The sequence below is a fragment of the Nothoprocta perdicaria genome, unplaced genomic scaffold, assembly GCF_003342845.1.
Source record: "Nothoprocta perdicaria isolate Ctin4 unplaced genomic scaffold, notPer1 scaffold_101, whole genome shotgun sequence".
In the NCBI taxonomy this organism is placed as follows: Eukaryota; Metazoa; Chordata; class Aves; order Tinamiformes; family Tinamidae; genus Nothoprocta; species Nothoprocta perdicaria.
The window spans coordinates 825608-837412 of NW_020454106.1; the positions used below are offsets into that span (position 1 = coordinate 825608).

An 11805-nucleotide genomic window follows, 5' to 3' on the forward strand; every position below is an offset into this window, starting at 1 on the left:
CAAGAGCTTTAGAACTATCTACACTGGTACTAGGGGAGTCCCCACCTTTTAAGTAAGAGTCTGCTCCTAGGGCACTCAGCCTTGCAAAGGCCAGTTAGCCTCACTGTGAGGCTGCACTCCACCCTGCCCCAGGCTGCATCCTGGCCCCACAGGGCAGCAGCAGAAGGGAGAACACCATCTTTCAAAAAAAAAAAAAATCCCTTTAAGGAGGTGTTTATTCCTTCATGCCCTATTCCTGAAAAGAATAGGGACTGCTTGATCTAAAATGAGCCTCATCTCTTTCAAAAGCAGGGGAAGGCTCTTCCAGTTTTATATATCAGACCCTCCTCAAGCAACACAAGCTGGAAGCCAAGCAAACCAGGGAGCCTGCCCCAGCTCCCCTTGGCCTCTCCCACCCTCCTTGGCCTGCAGCTGGGTTCTACTGCAGCCAGGGGCACAAGGCCCCCTAAACACTTCCCTGCTTTCCATTGCAGGAGACCATGGTGTGAAGCCACATCCCTCCACTTTGCAGAGGCAGCTGGCTCTGCTGTGGGGGTATGGGTGGCACCTCCCCGCTCTAGTGTGGCTGGAACACCCCCTTTCCCTCCTTGCCCAAACCTGGGCAAACAGGAGCTGGAATTGCAGCCTCTCCCCAAGGAGCATCTTGAAAAGTGGACAGTGTCACTGCACCTCCAAGGTTCTTCTGTTTCCAACCTAAGCAGCCTCCTGCAGCTCAAGAACAGAAATGTAAGTATTTGCCTCTCCTCCTTTCCCAGCTGCAGGACTGTAAAAACAGCCAGCACTTTCCCTTGCATAAGGAAACAAGTTCCTGGCTGATGCCAGAGCCTTCTGTGTCCTTCCCCCGCAGGGCACACACCAGAGGCAATAGGGAAGAGGCTGCAAGGGAAGTGAAAGGGAAAAAACCCAAGGCTGTTATCGCCTTGCTTTGAACAGCAGAGGTGGTGTCAAATCCCAAGCAAGGAAAAGAAGCAGCTGGAGCTTCTATTTAAAACCCTCCTAACCAAAAATGTGGGTAAGCTGTCCAAGGGGGGAAAAAGAAAAAAATCCACCTCAAACAGTAAGACTCCAGTTGGCATTTGTAGCCATCCAACCAGACAGCAAAGGGAGGGCAGGAGCAGAGCCTGGCAGTGCCCAGGTGGCACCGGGGGCTCCAGCGCCGCCGGCGTCCCCTCCTCTCAGCAGCAACAGGGGCCCGCAGGGACCCCGCTGCTCAGCCAGTCCCCTGGGAAGGGGAGCGTCCTCCTCCCTGCCCTCCACCAACCAACCGTCCGTGGCGGCAGCGCGCTCAGTTCTCGCCCGTCTGGACCAAGTCCTCGGCCGCCTTGGAGACGGTGGTCAGGTACTGCCAGCTGAGCGCGGCCAGGAGCATCGCGCACGACACGTAGATGGGCGAGTAGTGGTGCCGCGAGGCCAAGGGGCCGTGGGGCAGGCTCTGCGCCCGGATGGAGGCCACGATCTGCTGCGTCTTGTTGCACGAAGGGTCCGCGCTCGGGATCTTCTGGTAGATCTGGCGGGAGGGGAAGGGGAACAATGGCTTAGACCTGGAGTTCAGGAGGGGAATGGAATCACTGCGTGGATGAGGAGGTGCTGGAGCACTGTCTCCTCAAGAGCAATGGAGTGCCAGAAACCTGCAGGTGAAGGGAGATCCAGCTGACAGATGTTGGGATGCCTGTACAGGGGGAAGAATAACCCCAGGCACCAGTACAGATTAGGGCTTGACCTGCTGGAGAGCAGCTCCACAGAGAGAGACCTGGGAGTCCTGGTTGACAATAAGTTAACCATGAGGCAGCAGGGTCCTCATGGACAAAAGGCCAATGGGATCCTCACTGCATCAGGAGAAGTGTTGCCAGCAGGTCAAGGGAGGGGAATCCTGCCCCTCTCCTCAGCTCTGGTGAGGCCTCACCTGCAGTACTGTGTTCAGTTCTGGGCTCCCCAGTATAAGAGGGACACGGAGCTTCTCGAGAGGGTCCAGCATAAAGCAACAAAGGTCATTAAGAGACTAGACCATCTATCGTACAAGGAAAAACTGAGTGAGCTGGGCCTGTTTTCCCTAGAGAAGGTTCAGCGAGGATCTTATCAACATGTACAAATACCTGAGGGGAGCATGTAAGAAGGGGCCAAACTCTTCTCAGTGGTGGCCAGTGATAGGACAAGGGGCAACAGGTGCAAGTTGAAACCCAGGCAGTTCCATCCCCATGGGAGAAGAACTTGTTTGCTGTGTGACAGAGGCCTGGAACAGGCTGCCCAGGGAGGCTGTGGAATCTCCTCCTCTGGAGATTTTCCAACCCTGCCTGGATGCCACCCTGTGCCACATGCTCTGGGTGTCCCTGCTGGAGCAGGGGGTTGGACTAGATGATCTGTAGAGGTCTGTTCCAACCTTAACCATTCTGTGAAGGGCATTTTCCCATTTCCCTTGAGAAGTGCATTAAGCCAGACAGCCTCTTGAGGGCACCCCATGACGGGAGCTGTCCTCCACCGCGCCAAGCTACCCAACAACCCAAGAAGGTTGTTCAAAATGAAGTACTCAACCTACCTCTTCCACATACTGGTACATGATGGTTTTGACAGCTTGTATGTTTGTGGCATCCATCATGAGAGTGACAGCTTGTCCCTTCCGGATCTTCACTACGCCCCTGAACACCTGCTTGTTGTTGTAACAGGCAGCCAGGGTGGCAATAGCCATCACCTAAGGAAAACAAAAAGAAGAGACTTCACTACTCTGCTAGGAACTTGCCAAGGAAATAACCTAGGTCCTGCTGAAATCAATGGCAATGCTGGAGTGGCACCGAGATCTCACCTACAGCATGAAGAGAAGGCAAAGGAAAGAGAGATTGAAGAAGAGGAGAATAAACAGACTAATACTAATATGACACATACTCCGTCACAGCTGTCTGCAGCCCTGCTGCAGAGAATGAATTTAACCCATTAAGCCACCTGAAAGCAGGAACTTACTTGAGGGATAGCACAGAAGTTGAAGACACTTTGGTTTTTCAGGCGAGATAAGTATGTTAGAACATCRGGGACGTGGTGGAGAGCGTTGGTGATCAGCTCATTCAGACACTGCACAGCCATATCAATGTTCTCTGGTTTGGCAAGATCCGACAGCTTCTTGGCATATCTGCTCCAAACCTGCCAAAGATTCACAAGTTGGAAGGTACAATCATGCTACAGGACACACAACAGCACAATCTGAGGTCAAAGATGCCAAAAAGAACCAGAGATCTACAAAAGAATTATGGCTTATTAGGCTAAAGAAAGAAGGTCTCTGGAGACATGACAGTGGCCTTCATGTACAGAAACAGTAAAGAAAAAGCAACCAACTCATCTTCACATGTTGTCTAGGTAGGGCACAGAAAAGACAGTTCACACAATAGGCTGCACATAGGAAATGCTTTATGAGACAGGTCAGCCCTGTGATACACTATGTATGGAAGGAAAGAGAATTGCTGCCCTTGCAGGGCTTTCAGAACAGCCAGGCACGGACAGAGCTGACCCTGTTTTGGGGAATAGGTAGGAATCCTCCTGAGATGTCCCTCAGTCCCTCCCTGATGTCCTGAGATATCCCTCTCCCTCATTCCTAGAGCTAACTTAACAGAGGGGAAATGAGCTGTTTAGTAAGTTCTTGGAAGCGTGGGGCATCAACTCATCATCACACTTGCATCTATATGTACCTGGATAGATGGGGAACTGCCAGTCAGTTGTCATTTGAGGAACTCCTACTGTCAAGGAGCTGCACAGGCCTGTCACAGTTTGTCATGTAACAGTCTTAGTTGAACAAGGCAGTCAAATTTCTCCTGTTAACTTTGACTTAAAGGAACGTGGCAGAGGCCACGGTTGTAGCTGGGCACGTTGTGCTATGTACCCTGTAATGCACTTCTGTGAGCCAGGTGCCCTGGAAAGTACAGCCTGGTTAGCTGTATCTTTGAGAGAGCTCAGATAGAAGCACAAAGGCTGCCAAGGCACGTGAGCAAACTCACAAAAGCTGTGGAATCCCCAGTCAGTTTTTTTTCCAGAGGAAGTTCTAAGAGGAACTCTTATTAAAGAGGATGGTGCAATTAACTATTTGAGCAACAACAGGATCTTCAGTCTTTGTACACTGTTCTTAACACAGCCCAAGCATTCCCTTAGGAGACACAGCTGAAATCTTTGTACAAAAGCAGTGTTGTTCCTTACCTCTCTGGGCCAGAATTCCCTTCCCTCCAACTGATCCTCCAAATAGTCACGGATTATGTTGGTCTTCTGCAGGAAGAGGCCCATGGAATTTGCCAGGTCTGTGTCTTGTCCAACAATAGGGTCTTCTAGCTCTGATGCAGAGAAGAGACGGGAGAGGCCTATTCCCACCAGCCCAGCAACGTAGTGACAATACTGTGAGGCATCAAGAGGAGAAGAGAAACAATGCAAAACAACCAATTACAAACCAGGACTTGGTTTACTACAGATCTGTTATGGAATTACCACCCAGGTGTAATTTAATGTGTGATTTCTGCAAATCTTCATGGTCTTCCTTACCATATCTCTACTTTCTAAGCGCAAGGGCTGCTAAAATGACAGGTCACCCAGAATAGGTGCTAGTGGGTGACTTCAAAATGCACAGAGGGAGGATTACACTTCAATGAGTGGCTGGACCGGCAAGGCCTGAGGAATGCAGGAACATCTGCATCCTTCTTTAACAAGTCCTGGGGCCAGAAGAGGTCCTAGCAATAATCCATATGATCATTGTGGCAGCCACAGGACCAGCAGCTGCAGTTTCTCAGAGCCTTTTCAAGCCTCCCTCAGGCAGCTAAGCCAAGTTCCCAGAGGAATAGTCTAACTGCTAGGCACTGCCATCTTTTCCCCCAGGGAAAGCATGGGCCTGAAAAACATCAGGTTTCAGGCTCCTGGATGTAAATTCTTTGCTGTAGGAGGCATCTCCACCCTGCCTGCAGCCAACCCCACTCCTCAATGTTTCCTGAGATTTAATCCCAGGGAGTTCCCTGCTGTTTCTTCATTCATGATGATGCTCCCTCTCCAGCCTATTCTGTGACAAGATCAAATTCCCTCCTGCTGCAAAGCTACCAGTGAAGTCTGCCTCTTCCATACCGGCTTTGAGTCACAGCTGTCCTAGATTAAGGAACAGCTCACCATGGAAAGAGAAGATGTGCGTGCAAACCCGTAGGCTTCCACAAGGCTGCTGTCACATTCTGTCTGCTTCGTGCACAGACTGACTTACCTTATCCCACTCGTTCTGAGAGTCCACCTTCTTCTCCAAGAATTCTGCCATCCCGACACCCATCTTGTGACAAATATCTGAAATCACCTCCTGATACACCTTTGACAAGCTCCGGAACTCCGAGGAAATCTGCAGCACAAACCACCAAGACAGAACAAAGAGAACTGTCAGGAGGAAAAGCAGAATTCAACACTTATTAACAAACCAGAATACTGTTTACCAGTCTCTTATCCCACTCTGGCTGGAGATCTAGGACAACTCCCACAAATAGACCAATTTCAAGGCCTTTAACTACCGGCTCGTTATGTTCTGAATCTAACCAGTATCATATTTGGCAGTAGATCAGACATGGCAGTATCTCTGGTAAGACTCCATGGCCTTGGACTGGTATCATGTGGGAGTTGCAGAACAAAACTAGTTACACTTGGTGCACAGAGGTTTTTTTTTGTCATTTATGAGCACATCCCATCAAACCAACCACTGGAAAAAAAAAGCCAAGGCTTCTGGTGCTCCCTTCTCCCTAGTCTTTTCCAGCTCTGGCTATTCCAAGGCACAAAGGTGACCTTTGTACAATAGAGAAGGCATCAAACTACAGAAGATGGAGAAGACTCCTCTTCTGCAGCTCCAGTAATAGTTTCAGTGACTCAGCTGCCCTCAAACTAAGTAAAAAGTATATCCTCCTCGTTCCTGGAGCTGCAGTGTCACCAGGTTTCACTGTGCCTTCATCTCCTGAACTCTCTTTTCCACCAGCGGGTAACAATAGGCAGCCTATGGTGCATGTGTGAGAACAGGGGCAATCTGAACGACTCCAGGTGAGACACGAACACCACTGCTAACCCCATCCATTACTGCTGGCATGTCCTGTGTTTCAGTCTTCCTGCCTGTAAAATTAAAACACCGAATCTCCTTCAGTCTCAACGGCTTGGATCCATTGAACCAACTGAAGCACCAACTGTGAACACACGTCTACCAAACAGTATTAAAAATCAAACCTCAACAGGAACCCAGACTGTCAGAGCTGGTAACACGTACAAACCAGGAGACAACAATGAAGTTCTCTAAATGCCTTCCCAATAGAAAGCTGTTATTTCAGCTCTCCTGAAATAACAAATGATTGGCCAGCCTACTATATCTCTGTTGCTATATACTGAGAATCCCCTGATACAGCAATCTCCTGTAACACGCACCCCTCCCAGACAGGGCTGAAATTCCAGCTCCACATTGCAGAGATTCCCAGATTCCTTCACTTTCGGAGCACAACAAACCTGAAGGAAAATCTCAGTCCTTGATGTCAAGCTTCCTGTATCTTTAAAATAACTGTCCCCTTCTCACTACAGAAAGCCTGGTAAGGGTGAGCTGAATTGAAAAAGGCCAAAATTTGATCAAAACAGAACTTCCTCAGAAGAAGTACTTCTCATGATAATCGCACTGCTTCTTAAACAGATTTTTTTTTATACAGCTGTTCTTGATTACCAGGAGCCACAGCAAAACTGCCCCTGTGCCTTCATTAAAAATAGGTATCAATTCCCACCTGATAGAGCGTAACCTTGTCTTTCAGCCACAACATCTATAGTTTTGGCTGCCAACTTGGTTGTTCTCCTCCAGAAGGACTGCCTAGGCCACTTTCTTTCCCCTCTGTGGGTATAACACACCTGCAGAAACTCAACAGTGCTGGAATATGCTGGATCTCAGGGCAGCAGGACTCTGGTCATGCTGTTTTTACTGAAACCTGGCAGAAGCCCACACAACTGGGGTCCACAACCCTATAGCTATATCTGGACTAGTAAATTAAGTATTTACAGAGCACAGGCTTCATCACTTGCAGAGTTTTGTTGTTAGTGGGGTCTCTGATGTGCTTTTGACTCAGGTCCACTAGAACTGACCCCAGACTTTAGCGATTAGCATGGGCTAGCAGGCATTTGCCATGGATAATTTGGGATGCAGTCACACTGTTCTGGAAGCTGAGAGAGTTTAACAGTCTGAACATAACCAGACTGTGCCAGCTGGACTTAAGGTCAGCAAAGGGACCTCAATACGGTTCAGTTCGCCAGAAGAGAGGTAGGTTCTCTGTGCTAAACGGAATGGTCCTTTAGGTTTATGAACAGAGATGTAGTTCTTCTTATTTGATAGGCTACACCAAAGGACCTCCAGATTCATACAAATCAACGGTAGAATCTGCAGGACCACTGCAAACACTGCTCCCCCTTGCAGCTGGATGCCAAACAATCTTTCCTCATCTCCTCATCTGTTATGGGTAACAGGATAGCAAGCTCATGAAAAAAACATAGGTTCTACAGCACTGGGAAACAAGACAAATTGTTTTCTGCAATGAGCCTACCAGCAGCAGAGAGAAAATGCTATTTCTGCACTTGCAGAGAACCAGGTATTTCTGCCTCATATAGGGAGGGCAAACCCTAACATTTAACAACTACACGAGCTCTGTCACCCATTTCTCCTCTTTCCTTCTTCTGAAGAGCTACAGGGTCATCAAGGACTAAAAAGGCTCAAGAAGTCTTCAAACTCAGGATGCCTCACCGTTGGGAAGTCCTCAAGCACCTGCCGGTCCTTCTCCTTGCTCTCCATGTATTTCCACTCCGGCTGGTAGAGATAGGAGTGGAACTCGTGCAGCATCGGGACTTTGACGTCCAAGCTGATGGTCATGTCATCCTCTATGGTGTCCAGAGCACGGAGGACTAGGTAGAATATACACACGGCATGTCTGGAGGGAGAGAAACAGGCATTGTTTAATCAGGAGTGCCTATTACAAAGGAGCAACAGCTTAAGCTAATTGTGCAGCCTTTGCCAGAAGCATTTCCAGCTCAGTGTGACACACACAGACCCTGCCAGGTTGTTGATGCCCTTGGAACAACATAATAACATGCACTACCAGCACAACCCACAAGCACTTCTGCGCTACGAGCCCACAGTACTTCAGCTACTGAGCGTAAAGGAAATGAGTAATTTCTCATTTCCCCAAATTTACTTGCCTCCACCTTTTTTTTTTTTTCCCCTCCCCTAAAACCAGAAAGTCTGTGCTACAGCCTGTAAGTCAGCTTGTGTCAAGGGACACTCACACTCAGCCCTTCCTCTGCGGCAGACACAGGGAGCTTTGGTTTGCCCATTCCTCATCTAGGGACAGTGGCTGTCTCCCACCACGCAGGAATGCAAAAATAAACACACTGGGCAGGAGTTGCTTGGATCCCAGGGTAGCACAGGCACGCAGGTTAGAGACAGGAAGGAGACACTTGCCAGTACAATAAAAAGGTATTTTTCCAGGTTCCCAGGCTTCCCTAATCCATGTTATCCAGTCACCTTGACTCTTTACAGACTTTGAGTGATTTACAAGCTAAGCTGTCACAGCTGCAGGATGCCAGACCTGGGCCAGGAACTCCATGTTTTTCCTTCACACAAAAGCTTACTGCACAGCTTTTTAGTTTCTAATACACGTATCAAGGGAAGAAAAGGCTCCTAAGAGCTCTGTAGGCAGTGCACTGCACTGCACGAGACAAATCTGCAGGCGTAAACCCAAGTCTCTAAGTCAATGCTCACTTAAGACCCACGGGGATAGAGACTGGAGTCTGTTTACAGGAAAAAACAAGCGCAGCAAAAAGCAGGGGCAGAATGAAGTGGAAACGCACCCAGCATTGCTGCAGAAATCTTATCACTCCCTCCGTGATCACCCATCTTCCACAGCCCTGCAGCTGAAGCTAAAAACTCTTGATTTTGAGAAATACTCCGGGATTTAAACACAGAATCCCCTGGCTCTTAATGAGCATAGGGCTACTTCGGAGATGTTGCATTTACTAATTACTTGGCAAATCACAACTTGTTTGTGTTGTGTGAGCCCTGATTATGAGGTGAAAGCGCCAGGATGACAAGGTGCAGGGAATGATTAGGCAGCCAGGGAAATCTGCCTGCTTCTTAGCTCCTTCACTGCTAAATGTAACTTTTTCTTTTAATCAAAGGGTATTTAGTAAAGTATGATCTAGGATAGACTCGCTCGACTCCAGCGAGATTTTCCGTTTCAACCAGGCTGCACACATTCATCCAACTTGTTAAAAACACATAGGGCTCCTACAGACAGAAGGTAGGATCGGAGAAAAACAAAACCAACAAAAACAGTGAGGACATTCACTTCTAGCGCAGCTTCTAATGCGTGTGCAGTGACTCATGGCCCATGCAATGGTCCAGAAGCTCTTCTTTTCCCTGGAGAAACACTCTTAACTCTTCTTCAGAATTAAGTTTTCCATCAACCCTGCTGTTCGAGCCATGCTCAAACACTATATAATCACATTCCATTTACTTTGCATTTCCCTCTTCTGTTCCTAAACTCTTCAGAATTAATTTGCTTTGAAATTTTTTTTTTTTTTTTTTGATGCAAGAGCAGCCTGTAATAGCCCAATAGCACGTGCAGCCATATGTTGCACAGATCTGGGACTGGCTTTTTTTGAGGGGGAGGATGCCAGTTAAGAGCTTCCATGGCCTCATGATAAGGAGTCAGCAGTAGCTGAATTAAGATACAAATCATAGAATCATAAGCATCGATTGAGGATAAAAAGCAAGGACTGAGAACTGGAAGAGAGACAGAGATGACCACAGGAGCAAGCAGAGCACATGTGGGCATCGCTAACAGGTTTCAGCCAGTGTTACTGACTGATATTTTTGTTAATGTCCACATTAGCTAATATTCTCAGGAATATTAAAGCAGGAAGAAAGTTCAATTCTTGGCTTTACTCATTCTATTCCATGCAACCTCAGCCAAGCCACTGAATTTCTTCGCTTTTCCCGTAAAACGGGCTGCAAACAACCATTTTACAGACATTGCAAGAGAACCACAGGACACGTTCCAACGCACCAAATCAGGCTCTCAAACCCGACAGTGTCCAGGCTGGCATTTGGAACTGCGCAAACCTGACTTGGCGGAGTGGCAGTGTATGTTAGAAATGTTTGGTTGAAAATTTTGAAAATAAATACATAAAAATTCCTGTGCTCAAACACCTCAAAATCACTGCTTGGCAGGCACCAGGGGTGCATTCGGACAAAGTGCAGGTTTTGGAGGCAGCTGCTCACAAAAACACCTTTCAGGCCGGGGTTTTCACCTCCCTCCGCCCGCTCCCCAAGGCCCAAAGGCTGGCGGATCCCAGCGCTGCCAGCACACGCATTCCCAGGGTGTCACGAACTGCACGCAGGCCGGGCTGCCTTTAACCACCTCCTGGCCGGAGGGAGACGCCAGCGCTGCCATGAACCTCCCCGCCTGCGCTCAGCTCAGGGGCCCAGGAGTCCTGCGCTCAGCAGGGAATACGTCACCCCTCCTCTGCTCGGCCAAGCAACTCAGGGGCTTTGCTGAATGGGTTTTGGGGGTACACTGACATTTCCTGGGCAGTTTGGGTGAAGAAACGCCATCTCCAGGGTCTGCTGGACTGAGCACCCTCATCAGCTCAGCCCAGGGTCTCCCATACTGAGCACCCCCGGCCAGCCCAGCTCCCCACAATCCCCCAAATCCCGCTACACGGAGCAGGAGCTGTAACAATCACCTGCTGCACGGGGTAGCAGTTGCACTGACCACTCTGCGCCCCAGTGCACAGCTTGGGGGCTGCACTGACCCCCCACAACCTGCTGCGCTGGGCAGGGTGCACTGCACTGACCACTCCGTGACCTGCTGCAATGGGATGGGGACTGCAACGGGATGGGGGCTGCACTGACTCTCCCATGACCTGTTGCAATGAGACAGGGGCTGCACCCATTCGCTTGGTGCACCAGGACAGGGGCTGCACCGGCCACTCTGTGACCTGCTGCAATGGGATGGGGTCTGCACCGAATGCCCCACAACCTGTTGCAATGGGACAGGACTGCACTGACCACCCCATTACTTACTGCGCTGGGCAGAGGCTCAACTGACCACCCCATAATCTGCTGCAAAAGGCTGGGGGCTGCACCGGGACAGGGGCTGCACCATGCACCCCATGATGTGGTGCAATGGGCTGGGGGCTGCACCAATAACCCTGGAACCTGGTGCAATGGGCTGGGGGCTGCACCAACCACGCCAGGACCTGGTACAAGGGGCCAGGGGCTGCACTGGGCCAGGGGCTGCACCCACCACCCCATAACCCGTTGCACTGGGCCAGGGGCTGCACCAACCACCCCATGAACTGCTGCAATGGGCTGGGGGCTGCAACATGCACCCCGGAAGCTGGTGCAACGAGCCAGGGGCTGCACCATGCACCCCAGAACCTGGTGCAACAGGCCGGTGGCTGCACCCAGCACCCCATAACCCGTTGCACTGGGCCAGGGGCTTCACCAACCACCCCTGGACCTGGTGCAATGGGCTGGGGGCTGCACTGGGCCAGGGGCTGCACCCACCACCCCATAACCTGCTGCAGGGGGCTGCCCCGCCTGCACTAACGCCCTGGGGACCGCGCTCACCGCCGCCCCCATGCCCATGTCTCACCGCAGCTCCCCGTCGAGCGCCTGGATGACGGCGGCGAAGCTGCGGCTCGTCTGGTTGAGGTAGCGGTAGCAGGCGCGCAGGCCGGGCCCCAGCGAGTCCTGCGGGCAGAGCGCGGCGGCGGCGGCACCGCGCGGCGGCTGAGGGCGGC

At 50.4% G+C, this 11805-nt stretch overlaps 1 protein-coding gene across 1 annotated transcript in view; it reads right to left on the minus strand.

Annotated features, from left to right (window-relative positions):
- Positions 1–17: 17 nt before the first annotated feature.
- FDFT1 (farnesyl-diphosphate farnesyltransferase 1) overlaps positions 18–11805 on the minus strand; it is a 12784-nt gene continuing 996 nt past the window's right edge. Inside the window, exons 2-8 of the mRNA XM_026040795.1 lie at positions 11658–11755; positions 7745–7928; positions 5210–5338; positions 4174–4365; positions 2953–3129; positions 2534–2686; positions 18–1507 (exon numbers count right to left, since the gene is read on the minus strand). Coding sequence (XP_025896580.1) covers positions 1286–1507; positions 2534–2686; positions 2953–3129; positions 4174–4365; positions 5210–5338; positions 7745–7928; positions 11658–11755 — 1155 coding nt within the window. The 3' untranslated portion in view covers positions 18–1285. The remainder of the gene's footprint in view (positions 1508–2533; positions 2687–2952; positions 3130–4173; positions 4366–5209; positions 5339–7744; positions 7929–11657; positions 11756–11805) is intronic.